Below are 19,757 nucleotides of genomic sequence, written 5' to 3' on the forward strand. Positions count from 1 at the left end.
GATAAGTACTCCCTCGGTTCAGTTGTATAGGGCGTGCTAGTAGGCCTAGATCGTTAATTTGACCAACATAATTTATAAAAATAGGAGTACTTATTGCTAACCTTTTGTTGCTATATGCACTATGGTACTCGTAATATAATACCGCTCCCTTCGTTCCAACGAATAAGGCTTATATTTTGTTTTAAAGTTTGATCAAAGTTTTAGAAAAATCTATCAACAAATACGATATTCTCTATATATATGAAAATATATTTAATGATGTATTTAATATTTTGCACGTTGATGATTCTTTTGTAAGAACTTGGTCAAACTCTACATGGTTTGATATTTAAAAAAATAAATAAGCCTTATTCATTGGAACGAAGGTGGTATCGATAACATGTTTATAGTACGGAAACTCAGAATGGATACCGAGCTACATGTAGTTCGGTCTCCGTTAAGCCACTCTCGTTTATCGTACTCCTACTAAGGTGACACACTAGGTGAAGAACCAACACGTGATTGAAATGTTAGGAGGGCACTGCCATCCTAGCTCATAAGCCATCAGAGCTTCAACCCTTGGATAGTGAGACGCTTGTGGTAAATTCGTAAATCTTAAAACCGGCCGGTTCAATTTTGTAAACTCTGTCTCTCTAAGTTGTTCTCGCAAAGAAAGGATGTGCCTGCGTGGATGAGTGTATACGTTGGGAGCGTCTCTAGTCTGTAAGTAGGTTTCTAACCCCAAAAAAAAAAGTGGCACTACGTGGTACTCACACACGCAAGGGAGCATGCATGTGACGGCGGTATGCGCACGAGTACGGCCTGGACGTAAACACGGTGGGAGTGGGACACGAATGCGGTGGTAATGGTAATGCCCACCAATCCAATGCCTTCTCGGAAACGACCAAAATCCTCCGTGGAAAACAAGACAAGTGCCACCCCTTCCTTCCGCCTTTCGGCTCCCTCCCTCTTGACGAACCCCGCCAGGCTACGGGCACACGCCTCCTCTACCCACGTCGATGTTCCTACCCGCCGGTGGCCCCACGCGCAGCCACACGGATACATACATAGTACCTGTAGAGCGCGCCGGCATACACGCGCATACAGACAGACGCATCTCTCCCATCTGCTGCCACCGCCCCCCTCCCACCTCCTGCTCATCATCTTCCAGCCTTCTCTCCTCCTCCTCCCCACTGGACACCAAGCTGCTCCGCCGGAGCCCGGCGCTAGCGCGGCCGAGATCCCGCGCCGACCGCCGCCTCTTCCCGGCCCACCCAAGGTGATCATCTCCAGCACTCCTCCTAGCTAGGATTCCTCTCCGGCGGTTGCTCCGCGTTGATTATTAGTCCAATTGCGGTGCCGCCGGCGCCGGGGTGGGCGAATTGGGTGTTGCTCCTGTCCTCGATAGCCGCTGCGATGCAAAAAATTGGATTTTTACTGTTTCCGTGGGGTGGCTCTGTTCTGTTTCTGTTTCCGTTGGCGTTGTTTGTTAGTACTACGCGCGACAAGATCAGTTCTTCTTCCTCTTCCGACTTTGTAAGGTGTACTAGCTAGCATCGATGGAATACTGTGGATGGACGGATGGTTCTGTGGCTGTCAATCGGGTGCTGGCAATGGGCGAACTCCGTTGAATTTTACTTTTTCCCCCTGGCCGGATTGGAAGAGCTCGAGCTTTTCTTTCTTCGGTGCGGGTTCTTTATTGCTCCGTGGTCCAGTTGGAGCTCGTTTAGTTAGTCCAAGATAGTTGGTTTCAGCGGTAGGTTGGTTATAACTGCTCATTCCACTAGATAATAATTGGGACGTTCCTGGAATTGAACTAATTGAGATCGGTCTGGTGTTGTTTGAGAATCCACAAATGGCCCAGTTTGCTGCCCCACATGGTGGCTTCTCCAAGATCGAGCGGGCATACTGTGTTCAACGGATTTCTGTGATGGATTACTGTTTTATTTTATTTTGATATGCTTTCCTGTGAGATAATCGAGGTATTTGTGTATTTGTTCTATTGGGGAAAATCACATAAGCAACCTGCTTGGTCGGTTTAATGGTGGAGTTGGTCATCTTCAGTTGTGTGTTCCTAGTAAATGCGTATGTAGGACCGTTTCATCGTATATCTTTATGGACTAGTGAAGCAGTTTTCTCTGTAATTCAAGATCCTGCCCTGCGAGGCTCATTGCTGGTTTTGTTTCCAGGCTAGCATGCGACTTTCAGTTTCCTTGTTTCTTTTTCAATATCCTTAGTGTTTGCTGAGAGAGCTAAAACTTCGGGACTGATTTGAGAACGCTAGTTTTGTGGAAGTGAATTTGTCCGGTTTTACCCAAACTGCTACGCATACCGAGTCGAGTTCTTTTTACAAGTTGTGTATATACAATTATGATCTCAGTTTCTGTTATCCTCTGAATAGAATTCTAATGGTATGCAAAGTTGCTTCATGAAACATCAGGCTGTCTTTCTTCCTTGCCAGTTAAGTAACTTTAGGATGTTACTATATCTAATCGTAATTTCTTCGATATATGGAAATGCAGGTTCAGAGTTACACTGTCTGGGATTTTTTAAACTGATCTCGCTTCACTGCTAGCTTTGGCCTGCAGTTCATGGCCGTGACTTTGCATGTCGTTGTAAATTTTGTTCGGTACTGAGAGTGGTACACATTAAGATGGCGTCTACACGAGCAAAGAATGAAGACGACAAGGCCCTTGTCTTGTGCCAGGAAAGGAAACGTTATGTGAGAGAAGCACTTGATGGAAGATGTGCACTTGCAGCTGCTCACTTTGCTTACATTCAATCACTGAGACACACAGGATTTGCTCTGAGGAAATTTGTGGAACCTGATGTGCCAACAGATTCTTCGCTGTACACTTCAACATCCGCAACACCAGAGCCTCCTGCCGCTAGACATAGATCGGTGAACCTATCACCATCTGTGTCACATCAGGCTAGTGACTCCTTCTCCCCAGCTCCTTCGCCGTTATCTTCAGGACGTTTTCATATCAATCGCATGAAAGCTGGGAGGAACCAAGTGAGGACTGTCGAGGAGAAGGTGCCTGTTCCTGTGACGGCAACTCTGCAGACCTCATCTTCGATTCCCATACAATCTGTACAGGATCTGGATGATAGTTCCACATTTGAAGCTCCTCCAGGGACACCACCATGGGACTACTTTGGCCTTTTTCAACCTGTTGATAGCCAGTTATCATTTCATGATGAGAAGGAATCTGGTCATGATTTTGAAAATGCTGATGATATTAGGCTCCTTCGCGAGAAGGAAGGAATTCCAGAGCTTGAGGAGGAATTGGAGAAGTTTCATGCTCATGATGCTGATATTAAGCGCTCACAACAGGAGAAAACTCCAGATGTCAAAGACGGAGACAAATCTACTACCAGTGGAAGGGAGGATGATTTTGAAGAGTCAGAAGATGATTTTGAGAACCCATCATCTGAACCTCTAGTGCGTATGTTCGCGAATCGCAATGATACACCTGTTGAAAATACTGTTACAAATCAGTCACCTGCACATCGTGCTTCAGAAAAGGTTGCGCTGCATACACCTGTTGAAAATACTGTAACAAATCAGTCACCTGCACATCGTACTTCAGAAAAGGTTTTGCTCCATACACCTGTTGAAAATACTGTAACAAATCAGTCACCTGCACATCTTTCTTCGGAAAAGGTTGCGCTTCATACACCTGTTGAAAATACTGTAACAAATCAGTCACCTGCGCATCTTGCTTCAGAAAAGGTTGTGCTGGAAAATATTGATTCTAAAACGGAGGAGCCAAAAATTGACAACAGGGTACTTGACATTAGCATGTATGAAACTGATGAAAGCCCCGTGACAAGCCCTGTGAAAGAAGCGTCATCTTCAGTTGCTGCTTTTCCTATGAACGGGAAAACCAAGGAACCTTTTCGTGATGTTAGAAATGGGGTGAAAGACCTGTATACATCCATGAAAGAGGTTGAAATCTTATTTATCAAGGCATCTGATTGTGGAAAAGAAGTCCCAAGGATGCTTGAAGCCGATAAAGTCAATTTCCGCCCTTTGCTGCCCGAAGAAAAAGGTTAGAACTCAATGAGTTTAGATTACTTCTCTGTAATATTTGGTTGTAGCTTTGGTTAATTTTTTTTTAGAAAGTTTTGGATGCAATCATGCAGAAATCATGTTCCCTGCAAAATAAATATTCAGAAATCATGTTGTGGTTAAATCAAAACTACTTGTGTTTGTGACCATTATTGTTTCTCATTCCTTCGTTTTCTTGTTTAGTTATGACGTATATCTTGTGTTAACTTAAAGTAATTATGATGCAGCATATGGATTGAAGGCATCAGGCTTTTTTGCAACACTCTTTGCTTGCTGCAGGGAAGAAGTTCCTGTTCCTCAGCGTATGATTTTTAACTCTTATTGACAGCATTCTTCCATTCTCCAATACACAATTCAAGTTATTGTGAATCATTTTTTGCATCATATGATATCATTTGCATATTGTTTACTTTTCAATCTCCTATATAGAGTTTGAACATTGATTCCGTTGTTCCTTACATGTCAGTATAACTATAAAAATGCCATATATACTTTGGTATGTATGATTGGTGGAAGTGAAAAAAGTTCAAATAAATGGGCATCGTCTACGTTTTATGTGACCGGGGTTTTTTTATTCTTGATGAGAAAATGTGCAAATTTTTGAAATTCCTCTAAAAAGAGTCTTCATTATTTCACATGTTATCTTGTTTTGTAAATGGTAGCCCTACCATTTGCTCTTATCATGACAGACAAATGTCTTGTGTTTTCTGCAGCTCCTCCTGAGGCTGAAGTGAAGTATCTTACCTGGCATAGATCAGTGTCCTCACACTCTTCATCATCTAGAAATCCTCTTGGGCCAGCATCAAAAGTTGATGTTGATGGTCTCACTGGAAATATCTTCAGTGGTGTATACATGAATTCCGGCAGTCACGCTTCCACACTAGATAGATTGTATGCATGGGAGAGAAAGCTCTATGATGAAGTTAAGGTAAAAACTTATTTTGGACAGTCCTTTTACCGAGTTTCGTGATCTGTTCTAGCCAATGTTTTAAATATCATGTAGCAGGAGCTTAGCAATGAGGTACTTATATAGTGGATAGAAGATAGCAGCCATATAGTTGAAGAAGTATGAAGTTAATTAGACAATTGTGAAATAATATAGTGCATATTGCATCGGAACTATTCAATGATGTTATCTCAAGCCGTGGAGTATTGATTCACAAGGAAGATGAACAAAATATGCAACATGTTGATCATAAAGAATCGTGGGAATATATTTGTATTGAACGTTGGTACACATGATATGCTATAGTAGCTATAGCAAAGATGTAGGCTGACACGTCAGCGGAGTCCATTCTGTCTGCTGACTAAGCCGTGTATGCCGATGTACACTAGCATAGCTTCGTAGCTTGTATGCGCAGCTTCTTTGATCAACAGCGTCTATACATTAGTACTGTCTATCTTATATACACAAAATGATTCAGAGAAGAATTTATACTTCAGTGTGTACATACTCTGGCACAGACTATAAAGAAATTAAACAAACTCTTCCGATTGTCTTCATTTTGTTGCACTTTACTCATATCAAACAAAAACTAGTACACCAGTAGGCAGTAGCTTAATTTTACTTGGTACAGTTGTTCAAAACTTCAAATACATAATTGTACTAATCATAACATAATTCATTGTACTGTAGCTACTGCCTACATGCAACCTACACTAATAATCAGCTTCTTTAATCACAGCTTCTTTGATCAAGCTACACTAATCATCAACTTCGTTGATCACCAAGATTCTTCTTCTTTGATCAAGCTACAAAATTTGAATTGGTAGATGATCAGAGCAATAGCAATTCGACCAACTTCTAAAAATAGATGAGCAGAGAGAACTAACAATTGGGCACTAACATAGACCACTAGCCGCCGCCCCACGACCTTCTCCCTAGTCTCCTCCGCTGCCGTCTGAAGACGCCGGCCGTTCGAGGCGCAGGTGCTGGTGCCAGCTGTGTCGGCAGCGCTGGGTAGTTGCCAGTGAACACTGCAGTGGCGGCGGAGATCAATGTGCTTTGTGCACGACTCCCGCCGTTCATGGGGCTCGAATAAAGGAGTTAGATGGTCTTCATCCTATCAATTCTTCCGATCAGCCTGCCATCGATCATCCACCGCCAGCTTCATCGGACCAATTCTTCCTAATTTGGGCATCACCACCCTCCCCTGCCGGTTTCCGGATTCTTCGTCCTATCAAGACTGAATCAAGTATTCAGGTTACGACATCGCAGCAGTGGAGGGAAGAGAAGGATCAGATCTGTACGTATCTTCACCACCTGATTCTTGCTCTTCTCCCCTGATTTTTCAGATACATAAGTCAGATACATGGGCACACATGAGCAGATACTTAGACGGTCTTGATTTATGATGGCACATAATTGTTTTAAAGAGGCCAGATTTTATTTTAAAACAAAAAGATACTGCATAGTTCAAATATAAGTAGCCAAGGTGGCCTGACATTTCCAGCACTTAATTTGCACACATTAAGGTTCAAATATAAGTAGCTGTAGTTGCACGTTTGCACACATCCCAGAACTTAATTTGTGCTTACCAAAGCGCACATTAGTTTCTCATGAAGGTTTCTCCCCTTCAAAAATCAAGCACCACCAGCAGTAGCAGCCATCTCTAGTTTTGGCTTGCAAACAGTGTCATCTCTAGTTTTGTATCGTTTTCGCCGTTGGTGGCTTTGTTAATTCAAAGTTGGGCACTTGCGTGCCTTTTATCTAAAAAAAAACTTCAGCTCCAACGAGGAAGGACATGGCTACTACTTGTGGATGTCGCCTCCCTCGCCCAGAAACTGTGATGGAAGGGAGAAAGATGTCAAGATTCAGACATGAGAACAAGAACACCATCTTAGAAACTGCGCTCAGTGCAATAAACAACTACAGGTTCGAGTGAAACAAGTCAGTTGTGTAATTGATGTTCTCCACATGTCTACAAAAATAAACTGAGGAACTCGTCCACCCATACAACCAAATCAGAGGATCTAAAAAATGCACCAAACTTTGCAGATTCATGCCCAAACAACACACAAGTTTTACACATATCAAATAGAAAAATGATAACCATGCAGAGGATGGAAGAAGAATACCATATCTAAGTTAAGCTGTGTTAAGAGCATCGTGTCGGTTTTATTCCGAAGTATAGTCATAGCATTGATGGAACCACAGAGGAATGTCATGACTCATGATCTAAAATAAGAGCTACAGCCTACAGGGAGACATTCACACATCCCAGTCACTTCTCTGTGCTACTCATGTCTGTAAGTACAACTAACGTAATGGACCAATACAGACTCGTTTGATCATGTTCCACTTAAGCGACATGCTATCAAGAGCAGCTAGCTGAAGTCTCTTTGATCAGGAGCTGCTCAGGATGTGATACATGGATGGATGGAATCCTCCATCATGATTGACTCAGAAGACAGAAGGCTGTCTGGTGCTAACCAGTTCTTGTCCTCCTCCATCGATCGATGGGGAAGACCGGAAGAGAAGGATCAAAGAAATCAAACCTGTCCCGCTGGACTTTGTACTCCTCCCCTGCCGAGTTGTTGTCCTCCTTCTTGTCTGCCGGATGCTTCTCCTCCTCCACCACCATTAATCCGCACGCGGCGACGGCGAGACAGCCGGGATGATGCAGGCGTAGAGGGAGGCACTGGGATGAGCGGGTCAGCTGGATGGAGGGCAGCGACGATCTGGGCACAGGCCGGGTGGAGGCAGACAGGCGGACAGGACGCCAGCCCAGCGGTGGCGAACGGCGGGCAGCGTGCCCTATCCACCGGAGGTTCTCTGTTTCTTTGCTAGGAGCTACCTTTTTTTTTCCCTTCGCAGGACAAACATGCATAGCAGGCTGACCGGGCCGTGTCCGTCAAGTCTGTACAACTTATGTGGCTTGTCCGCAACGTTGATTATACAATTTTCATGGACGCAGATAAACGGACTCGCGGACGTCCGTGTCCATCTGCACGCTGAATCCTGTAGCAGGCCTTAGTGCCCCTTTAGTCCTCTACAGCACCACAGCTATAATAACCGTGGCGCAGTGTCCATTCCTGCTTATCAGCTATAGTGATCTGCTTAAATTAGTAAAGTATTATACTGTTAACAAACTCTGCAGTATATAAATTTTCATTAAGAAGTTTGTGATGTTCCTGTTTTCCGGGCTTGAACTATTTGTACTAATATCTTTGAATAAATTACACCTCTCTGTCTTTTTGCCTTAAGTATGTGAATTGGTTGACGCCTCAATATCTTTTGCCTTAATTCTGTAAATGATAGCTCTCCTTGTATTTCTGCAATATGAATTATTCCTTTATATGCTAACCTTCATGTCGCTTGCAGGCTAGTGGTACAATTTGCAGGCAGTATGATGAGAAATGTAGGCACCTGAGACACCAGGAATCAAGAGGAGAAAATCAATTGAGTATTGATAAAACCCGTGCTGCTGTGAAGGATTTGTACTCCAGAATTTTGGTGGCCATTCAGAGAATTGACATGGTTTCTAAAAACATAGAGGATCTAAGGGACAAAGAGCTTCAACCGCAGCTTGAAGAATTAATTGGAAGGTATTGGTTCTCCATTCAGTTTGTACAATACATACATGCTGCAACTCATTAGATACTTTGTGGAATGAGCTTAGTTTTAGTATTTGCTGTTGGATGAAATATTCGCATTCTTTGCAGCTTAACTCGCATGTGGGCAACAATGCTCGAGTGTCACCGGCATCAGCACGACATTATTAAGCTAGTATCCAACAGTGGCAATATGAAGATCTTAGTTCGGACAGAATCACAGTTCCAAGCAACTCTTCTCCTTCAGGTCGAACTGAACACTCTATGTTCAAACTTCCAGAGGTGGATAGGATCACACAGATCTTACTTGAACAGCCTACATTCATGGTTACTCAAGTGTGTGAAATCACTAAGAAAGAAGAAGAAATCCAGAAAGAAGAAGGATACCGATTTTCAGATAACAGATTATGCTGTTGCGCCCATATTTACAATCTGTGACCAGTGGATTAAGTTATTGGAAAATTTGCCAACCGATGACTTGGAAAAAGCAATTAAAGGTCTGGTTGCAGATATAAACCATTGTGTGCCTCGCCAAGAGAAGAGGCGCGGTGGTTCAAGGTCCACCTTCTCAGTACCCCACAATGGAGGGTGGAACGATGAAATGGGGGCAAACCATAGAAATGTTCCTCCTACGGATTTACAGTCAAGCTTGGAGACATTCCTAGGGACGCTTGCCGATTTCTCGGATGCCTCACTGCAGAAGTATATGGAACTGAAGGTGAACGTTGACAAGGCAAAGGAGGATTATGAGAAATATAATTAGTAACTTATGCGGAGGCAAATCAGTGGTACTAATTTCTGAAACGAAACATCATAACTCACTAGAGCTGGAAAAGTAAATCGTCAGTGTGTATATTTGTTGGTGGAAATAATAGGCACAAAATCACTACCATCATTTTTGTCAGTCGGGAGATATGTCTAGGTGGGAGAGAGTGATAAATATGTAGATTTCTGGGCTTCTGGCTAGTGTCATGCCGCCTTAATGGGGGATGTAAATGTAAGGTGTAGATTAAACTGTAAGATGAGGGATATATAAAATGTATATTTATCGGGGGTATATCAATATATGAAGTTACCTGTCCATGTTATCATCCGTATATAACTTTCAGCCTTCCATACAGTACGGAGTTATCTATGAATGCTTGGTGATGATCTTGTTAGGAAGTGCCTCGGCGTTCCACCCGGAAGGAACAGAATGACTATTGTAATGACTGGATTTAATATTGATAATTTGTCGCGTATACATTGGCTAATTAAGCATGGAATGGTCAATGAAACTACGACGACTTACTTTTGAAACGAGAACTGTACTGACTGTGTTTGTGACTGACTGGGTTTTACAATTGTGGTCTGAGTGACAGCAATAATATGGGCCTTGTGGAAGGCAAGGGACGGCTTATGTTTCAAACCGGTGGTTATTCTTGATCCAACTATTTTTCTGAAGTAGACATGCACAAAGGTGTTTGTAGCAGTGGGCTAGGGCGTTTCGACGATTGACCGAGAGTGTTTAATCATGCCATAGGGCCACTTCAAAACTTTTTTGTATTTTCCTCTTCAAGAAAAAAAATCATGTTAAACGGTGGTGGATCTAATGCTATGTGATTACATTTGTTACTAGATGACGGCCAGTTCAGTTTAGCCTTGATTATGATTAAAAAAAGATTAAAGCAGTATGGACAAATTGCAATAGTGTTGCGTTAGCTGTTTAATTTATTTTTTGGATTTAGTATGAACAACTTGAATCCAGGTGCCCATCTCCGAGAATGAGAGTAAATTAACAATTCTAGAGGTGGTAAATATCATAGCACGTCGTGATGTACTTTCGAAGTACACACAGTTGATATGAATTCTGACTGAGGCTTGCCTAGTGCTGAGAAATATAATGAGGCGGGAAACCCATGTTCGAGCTGACAGAAGCATTACTTCCAAGATATGGTGCTAGCAATAAGTGTTTGAGCTGAAGATATGGTCTTCTAACCATATAAGACCGTGAGAACAGAACCTGGGCTTGCTAGTAGTCACCCAAGACTGTAGTCTGTACGCAGATGATGATATCCATTACGTATACAGTGCTAGGTAAACAAATTTTGCAGCGTGGTCGGGGTCATATACTATATAGCAGATTCGTAGGACTGGGAGGTATCGAGATTATGTACTGCCCAACTCCCATTCATCAGTCTCACCAATTAGTGTTCGTCTCCTTCGAGCAGAGGATGTAAACCACATGTGAACTTCAGTTCTGATGACGCATTGCAACAGGTTGTTCTCGTGGACGGAACTTGATGCTTATTGTCATACATTGGCATGCGTTGCAAGAAGAAGAAACCTGTGGAACATAGGGAGGTCGGGAACAACAACCTCAACATGCTTCCTAGGAACATGGATGAGCCTGTTGGAGCCCAACTCAACGCGACGTGGTCGGTCGGTAGCAACGAAGAACTAGAGATTAGCCTTATGTAGATTCTTTCGGGAGGTATTGAGTCCATATTTTGCACGTGTGCAGCGAAAACCAAAATTCCAAAAATGAAACACAGATCAAACATATTTATGTTCATAGGTGTCCCATCCGAGCCAACACTGAAAAAAAGTTTTAACTCAGTCACAAAATCAGACCACAATGTGGGATAAGATCTCAACGGAGAATTTAGCCTTCTTAGGAACATCGAGTAAAGTAGAGTCAGAAGTTTCTAAATTCTAAGTTTCTCGTCTTCGCACCGATGCACTACTCTACTTGAAAGAGGAGTCGATAAATTCCAAATTTAGCATTTTTTCCCCGGCACTATTTTGCTCATCCGGTGCCTAGAAGAAGAGATCAAATGGCAGCCGCTAAAGAGCACCACACCCATTCCTCGACGTTAAAGCTTTGTAGCTGCCATCACAACCATCTCCGTAGCTATTATCCGAGTCTTCTTGATTGCCATGCATACTTATACTATTGACTCCTTGGCGACTGACGACATTGTAATTAAGACTATTTGCTATTCATCTGTAAGAATTTTTTAATATACAATTTTATGATACTTGGTCAAATCATGTGTAGTCCTTGTTGGCTGAGACCTAAGCCTCTCAGCACACATGCACTTTGATACTGGTTGTTGTTGTAATATATTGCTTTATGTCATATGCATACTCTCTCTTATCTTTCCCTTGATCCTAGGACTTGCTTGGTACCCAATACCAGGAAAGAATCTATAAAGATAAATGTATTTGTAGGGATATTGGTCGGCTACTCGTGAAAGCCTGGTCTGAGTAAAAGGGTGAGGCAGTTGAATACGATTCTCTCGAGAGAAACCGTGACATCATAGAATCTAATGTGTTGATCTATTTATCTTAATAACTAGGTATCCTCACAATACGAGTAGGGTACAGATTGGATAACTGAATCCATAGAACTACGATCGTAGGCTATGGTGTCATAAGGACACATCATCCACATATATCTATGAATATGTAGTTATATTTTCTTACTAACAATGCTGCATTTTATCTTTTATATCTTAATTGTGTGTGATATCTGCAGGTGAAACCTTGACGCTAGTATATTTTCATCCATTGATATAAAACAAAAGGATAAAAAATTGGTTGTATACAACAATTCAACGACGCTTTAGAAGTCTTGATAGAAGTGACGATAGAAGTGACCTTTCCAAGCACATACTACTTGCATCGATATAAACCTAGGATCTCTTAGAGAAATGCTACTATGTTACATCAGTAATCCGGATCAAAGGTATCGACCCTCCTATAGGTTGAACCGACCCCAATCCAGACACATGTTGATTCAATTAATTTGTTTGAAAAGATCAGATATAACGACTAGAGAGAGCGAATATGAATTATCGAAAACAATTGCCAAATTGAAAGTAAGTGCAGCAGAAAAAGGTAGTACATATATATTTGTAAGTTCATGTTCCTTTTAAGTGGTTTTTGTATTGATGAGTCTACAGCCTGTGTACGGTGATCATGACATTCAAAGAGGTTCAGTTTAGTGAACTTTCTTGTACGGAGTATTTTACAAAAAAGAACTAATGATATATTCACACCTGAGGCCCCAACTGGCAGCAGCTGTACACGAGCCGAGACAAGGCCTGGCAAAGCGAAATTGACCCCTCTGCGCCCGCACAAATTGCAGAAACACCCTCCCCATTTGTCGCTGCGACGGCGGCGACGGCGACGGCGACACCGCAGATCTCCCCTCGTCCTAGGGCTCCGGCGATCTCGCTGGGGAGATGGAGCTTTGGAACAAGCTGCGGAGCCTCGACGCCTACCCGAAGGTGAACGAGGACTTCTACAGCCGCACCCTCTCCGGCGGCCTCATCACCATCTTCTCCTCCATCGCCATCCTCCTCCTCTTCTTCTCGGAGATCCGTACGTACCGTCCCCTCTCCACCCCCCCGCACCGCCGTCTCAGATCCCATTTTAATTTCGTTTCTCTAGCTGCGACATAGCTCGATCTCGCCGTCCGGTCTCGGTGACCTTGCGCGCGGTTTGTCAATTATTATGTGTTAAGATTGGAACGTATGCTCGCTAGCCATGTGATTGAATTGAAAATTGTGGGTGAAAAAGTCGCAATTCTGTTAGCATGCCACATGCATTTGAATCCCGGTATCGATTAGAGAAGTTTCAGCGAGGAGTTTACTGAAGGCCGGATGCGCCTGAACTGATTTGCAGCAGCACTTATGATTTAGAGATGCTGTTTTTTTTTTCCAGTTTGGATGTTATATGTGAGTTAATGACCTCGGAGGCCGAGGTTGGCCTTTGCGTGCACATTATTGCGTGGATGTGGTTAATTTTGCATTGGATATGCTGCTACGGTGCTACCATAATGTTGGAAGTTATGATCCAACTAATGTTCGATTATATTTGGAAGTACCCATAATTTTCTTTTTCTTATTGCGGGTTTCTTAGATCAATATAAGCTGCAATGCTTTACTATCTTGTCAGCTGTCATAGTGCTATCATCATAGATTACTTTTGCATGCTAAAATTGAAAAAAAGGGATGGCCTAACTTATTACATGTTGCAACTACACTTTCCTATAATGTGGCTATCTGACACCTTTCTGATGGGGCTTACCTTTCGGTTGCATTATGCTTTAACTTGCTCTGCTGTGTTAACTTGTATGCAGGGCTGTATCTATATTCTGCTACAGAGAGTAAGCTCACAGTTGACACCTCAAGAGGAGAAAGGTTACATATCAATGTTAGTGCAAATGCTCATTCCGTCATTCCAAACTTTCCATACAATCTTGTCTAATTTCTTGTTAGCTGTTTAGAAAGCATGTAATCACAATCTATTTATGCTAAACTGCATGTTCTTTATCATTTAAGCTCCATTTCAGTTTAGTCCATAAGTTTACCTCTAGTTCCGCAAATTTCTGGAATGATTTACTTGATAGACTCAGAGTGTCTTCATTTTCTATTTTGGACCAAAGAACTTGAGAAATGATGCACATAATGTTCTTAAATGTTGTACAGTGATGTGCCATCGAAATCTGAATTAATAAGTGATAGCCTGCTAGCTGAGAATATTTATCATGTTGTGGAAGCCCAAATCATCTATGCCATTTGTTGTGAGACACTATTGTTCCACATTGTTAACAGACATGATCACTTTTGCAGTTTGATGTTACATTCCCGGCTCTTCCTTGCTCTCTTGTTGCTATTGATACGATGGATGTCAGTGGAGAGCAACATTATGATATAGTATGTACAGACAGTGTTCAACAGTATCCTTCTTTCCCGTTTTATTTTATATCATGTGAAGTGTTTGCCAAGCTCTAATTCATATGTATGTTGTCTTGTCTGGGATCTGAATACCTACCTACTTGCAGAGGCATGATATAATAAAGAAAAGAATCGATCAGCTTGGTAATGTAATTGAATCAAGAAAAGATGGAGTTGGTTCCCATAAGGTATATTTTTCAAATTTTAATTGAACTAGTGTATACAGGAAACCATTCTGGTTTTATCTCATCACTTATCATAATTGGATCTGCTTATACTTTTGAGCGTACCTAAGTTAAGATCCATGACATCCATCGATCCACAATATAATGGGGTCTTGAATTTCATACTCTGTGGCTCTTTGTCTTCAGTCTGAAAGATAGTTAATGCTCTAGGGAATGATTTTTTGTGTTCATAAAATTTGCAGTCATTTTTTAAGCTTCCTAGCAGTTGATAGCGACCATTCATTTTATGCTTTTCCAGAACCACCTAGGCTGAAATACCAATTAACAAGTATTACTCCCTTCATTTGTGCTTATAAGGCATATTTTGGTCAAGTAAAGGGACCACATAGTCTACACAACCAAGATGTAGGGATCATGCTATGCCTAGTGTTAATTTCCGGGGAATAAGAGAAATATCAGTTAGTATGGTCGTTTACCTATATATCTTGTATAGAGAGGGAAGATAATTGAGTGAAAAGAGAGAAAGTAACTCATTTATATATTCAAAACCACAGTAAAGAAAATAATTACATTATTTGCATATTCACACACGGTGGTGGCATGTGGAATAGATGCAATATTTTATTTTTTGTTAAATAAATGACAACAGTAATATGTGAACACCATATATATGCATGCTAGTAGAGTATTATTCTTCCTTCAACTTGACTAACTTCTGCATCCTCTTCTAGATCGAAAGACCACTGCAGAATCATGGTGGAAGGCTTGACCACAATGAGGCTTACTGTGGGTCTTGTTATGGTTCCGAAGAGGTATGTGTCTCTAGTGCAATGATTTACCTGTTTATGCCTGTTGTACCCCACCATTACACCATTCTAACTTCTTTCTTATTCAAGTTTTATTAAAAATAAATAAGTCATACTAATATCGCACTTGCAATTCTACCAGTCAGATAATCAGTGTTGTAACACCTGTGATGAAGTTCGTGATGCCTATCGGAAGAAAGGATGGGCACTCACTAACGTAGAATCAATTGACCAGGTATTGAAGAATCGTTTTCTCCTCTTCTACTTGATTATGTGATCTTGTTCATGTACATGGTTCTTAGCAGAAACTATCCATGTAGTTCCCCATAGTGATGTTTGATGTATCACTTGGGTCCTTTGTCTTATATATGCTATAAAAGCGAGTTAGTATTATTTATTAAAGCAATAACCTGCGACAGTGAATTATATATTCAGCAAACAACATGTGGCAGAGCACGAGCCTACTTATGTGTACGGTATACATACGATATAAGAAATCCTATTTTTATCACATAAGATTCATCATGATGTAGTCATATGCTAGTAATGTGGACCTGGGTGAAGGTCCGAAGACCACAGATATGGTACTGGTGGCAGGGCTCGTTCCTGCTAGGGAAGAGGCTTAAGAACTTTCGCTATTTTGTTGATTTGATCCAAATGTTACAATGCTTCCTTACTCCTTGACTAACCAAACTGAACTCATTTGGATGCCTTTGGAATATAAGCTAACTGACTCAAACTCTTTTCTCTGTCTCTCATCTGTTAGTTCCTACTAATACGACCCTTAACTACCTAAACATCCCATCTCCTGATTTCTTTGATGTGCATGCCCACATTAGGTGTTCCTCTTGCTTGGTTTCGTACAACTGGCCGACCGGCCATTAAGGCCGTGATTGGTCTAAAGGTCATAACCTGTGGAAACCTAGAGCTCTGCTGAAATACAAGTTCTTCGTCTGACCAGCACGTGAATGCACAGGAAAATATCGTTATCTATGAAATGCAGGGTTTTTTTGCGAATGGGTTTTATACTCCCTCCTTGCCAAAATATAGTGCATATAAGTTTTTTCAAAAGCCAAACGATGTAAAATTTGACCAAGTATCTAGATAAAAACATCAACATCTAGAATACCAAATTAATACCATTGATTCATAATGACGCATATTTTCATATGGTATGAATTTGGTATTGTAGATATAGATAATTTTCTCAAAAAACTTGGTCAAACTTTGCATCGATTGAATTTTAAAATGAGCCATATTAGTGAGAGCGTGGCTCACCAAGTTTTGCTGACGCCAAATAACCTCTACCTTAGACTCTACCCTACCAGCCAGCAGCCGTTTCATTTCCTTTAGCAGATAAGTAACATATGATCTCTCCTCCTAGTTGCTTCTGATCATAGCCATGGCTTCTGTGAAATCCATCTCAACAACGAAAGGCGCTGCACTTCATTGAAGGGCTAGGGCGCACCCCTCCATGCAAGCCGCCAACTCTGCCTCCATGCACCCCTCCATGAAGATGCAGATTAAGGAACTCTCTAGGAGTTATATTCTTTCAATATGCGATCCACCTGACGGAGCGATCTCAAAACTTGAAAAGGGTTAAATCTTACACGAGTTTCACTAAATGGTGTAACTGGGAAGTATTCTTGTTAAATTTAACTGGTTTAATTGCACAAATACAGAACTATGGGGTAAAAAACGGAATTTGCTCTATATTTAATGAACTTAGCTTAGTGTTGCTACTGCCTGCAACTGATGCATGCAGTTTTATTTTGTTCTTTTGGTACGTATTGTTATTTTTCCTTATATTCCATGCAGGCATCTTTTTGTACATTTGTTGTTATGTTTCCTTACTTTGCATGCTCTACAGTGCAAGAGAGAGGATTTGTTCAAAGGTTAAAGGATGAACACGGCGAAGGATGCAACATTCATGGATTTGTAGATGTGAATAAAGTAGCTGGAAATTTTCACTTCGCCCCTGGAAAAGGCTTGGACCATGCATTCAACTTCCTTCAAGACATGTTAAACTTCCAGCCAGAAAATTACAATGCAAGTAGAATACATTTTTTATCCATAGCTCTGAACCAATTATATTATTGTTCATAAAGATGGACCTTTAATGGTGCATTACCCCTTTCGCTGGAACAGATAAGTCACAAGATAAACAAACTGTCTTTTGGCAAAGATTTCCCTGGTGTCATCAATCCTCTTGATGGGTATGGTTTTTTTTTTGATACTTAGTAATCAACTTCTAAGTTCAGAAGCAGAAAAAAAATTGTACCCCTCTTTGGTCCGCAGTTTTCAATGTCCCTGACCCCCTGACTATTTCAGTGTAGAATGGAAACAGGAGCAGACAACTGGGTTAACAGGGATGTACCAGTATTTTGTTAAGGTAAGATGGTAATAACCGCATATACAATCCTTAGCGTCGCTGTTCACGTCAGTGTTGGATGTTGGGTATAAGAAAAGAGGCTTGTGTGCTTCAGTTTGCTAATCACTTATTTTATATACAGGTTGTCCCTACTATCTATACAGATATTAGGGGTCGAAAGATTCACTCAAATCAGGTAATCATGGTTTAAATGTTTACTTTATGGTTACAAGCCAAAGTTTGTGGTTAATTCTTGTCTTCCTTTTGCAGTTCTCTGTGACGGAGCACTTTCGAGAAGCAATTGGCCTTCCAAGGCCCCCACCTGGTGTATATTTCTTCTATGAATTTTCACCAATTCAGGTTAAGAAGTGATCCATTGTATTTCATGTTGTCATTCTTGAAGCTTTAGCAATACTACTGCACAATTCATCTACTGATATGCAATATATCTTGGCTATGCTCGAAAGCATAAAACAGACTGCATATAGTATTTGAAGTCCACTTTCTTGGTATTAAATTGATCCCTGTTAGAAAATATGTAACGAGCACCATCTTGTACAGCTATATCGTCCATTCTCAAAATTGAAATCACTCAGTTTGTCTGATTGTTCTTTGACAGGTTGACTTTACTGAAGAAAACACATCGCTTCTTCACTTCCTGACGAACATATGTGCTATCATTGGAGGTTTGTCACAGACCTGGACCTATACCTATTTGTTGGTGCTTTCCGCACTGCGTAGCAAGACTGACATAGACTAACCCATGGTTCATGTTCACTCCCACAGGCATATTCACTGTGGCCGGCATCCTAGATTCTTTCGTGTACCATGGTCACCGTGCGATAAAGAAGAAGATGGAGATCGGAAAGCTTGGATAGTTCCCAGTCCAGCACATAGCCAGTAAGTAGGTGGGTAGTCAAAAACTGAGTTTAACATGTGCTTGCCCTGAAAAGGTGTGAGAAGAGAGCTCAGGAGGAATTTTGGCCAGTATTGTATTGAATCTTTTACTCACCCGAGTTTTTCTAATTATATTCGTTCCCAGACCCTAGACGTTCATTGTGTAAGCAATCACGTTGTTTGTCGTATAGGTAAACTCTACTGTAACATACTCAAAAACCTTGTTGAAAACTCTACTTTGTTCTGTTTTCCACCATACCATGATCTTTTATCAGGTCGCCGCTATATGAGCATTGCCGGGTATGTGCCCAATGGACCAGTTGATTAAAACAATCCGATGGCTTGCTAACCAGAAATTGCTCCAAGAAACGTGTTAAAATTGGCAGCGGTGTGGGTGTCGTGCATGCTTGTGACACGAGGTGGCTGCGCACGCACGTATGCGCCAGCAGCGTCGACGTCGGCGCCCGATTCGGCGCGGCAGTGCCATAACCCCGGAGAAGGACTTGTCATGGGCACATGCGGGGCCTTTTCACGTGGCCGTCCCGGCTCCATGCCGGCAGGAAAGCCCCCATCACATCATCATCCTCCCCTTATTTTTTCCTTCCACAACGAGAGAAAGAAAGAACCCTTCAGCTAGTTCTAGATTAACCAAGTTAGCTGTAGTTGGATTCTACAACAGTTAGATTTACATTATGATTCCTACACATGAGAATTGCATTGCATATGAGTATACAATTACAACCGCTATCTGCCATCTATTAATAGTCATCAGCAATTATACAAATAACATTAAAAGTAATAAAAATGCAAATAGATTCTTGGACCACTTAACGATGACCACGAGCACTATAGCGCATGCCGCCATCCTCGCCCTGCATCACCGCAAACGGGTAAATCTTGTTGAAGTAGAGCTTAGACGGACGGGAGGTTGTCGTGCTAACCTAGATCGAAAGAGCCAAATCTGTAACCACGTCAACGGACACACAACGGACTGGATCCCAGGAGATTCCCTAGACACACAATTCCGTGCGCCCTTCGCCGGCGCTAGGCTTAGCAGGAGGATCTTATTTTGCCTTTAGAATGTTACCATCACCTCACCATCTCGAAGAATACACTAGAACTACCTAAAAAAAGAGAAAGAAAACCCACCCCACAGTGAGGGGT

At 41.7% G+C, this 19,757-nt stretch overlaps 2 protein-coding genes across 2 annotated transcripts; both read left to right on the forward strand.

Moving 5' to 3' along the window:
• Positions 1-1,153: 1,153 nt before the first annotated feature.
• On the forward strand, positions 1,154-9,691 carry LOC124679172 (protein ROLLING AND ERECT LEAF 2-like). Its single transcript, XM_047214978.1, has 6 exons — positions 1,154-1,258; positions 2,502-4,034; positions 4,282-4,356; positions 4,768-4,982; positions 8,379-8,602; positions 8,720-9,691. Exons 2-6 carry the CDS (start codon positions 2,633-2,635, stop codon positions 9,369-9,371), a joined length of 2,568 nt encoding a protein of 855 aa, XP_047070934.1. The 5' UTR covers positions 1,154-1,258; positions 2,502-2,632; the 3' UTR covers positions 9,372-9,691.
• Positions 9,692-12,729: 3,038 nt separating this feature from the next.
• On the forward strand, positions 12,730-18,849 carry LOC124676296 (endoplasmic reticulum-Golgi intermediate compartment protein 3-like). Its single transcript, XM_047212378.1, has 13 exons — positions 12,730-12,976; positions 13,737-13,810; positions 14,230-14,313; positions 14,442-14,522; positions 15,251-15,331; positions 15,468-15,573; positions 17,208-17,374; positions 17,474-17,541; positions 17,657-17,717; positions 17,839-17,892; positions 17,967-18,056; positions 18,316-18,382; positions 18,483-18,849. The coding sequence occupies exons 1-13, from the start codon at positions 12,838-12,840 to the stop codon at positions 18,572-18,574; spliced, it is 1,164 nt and encodes a 387-aa protein (XP_047068334.1). The 5' UTR covers positions 12,730-12,837; the 3' UTR covers positions 18,575-18,849.
• The last annotated feature ends 908 nt before the right edge of the window (positions 18,850-19,757 follow it).

Source organism: Lolium rigidum, chromosome 7 (assembly GCF_022539505.1).
Source record: "Lolium rigidum isolate FL_2022 chromosome 7, APGP_CSIRO_Lrig_0.1, whole genome shotgun sequence".
NCBI classification, from domain to species: Eukaryota; Viridiplantae; Streptophyta; class Magnoliopsida; order Poales; family Poaceae; genus Lolium; species Lolium rigidum.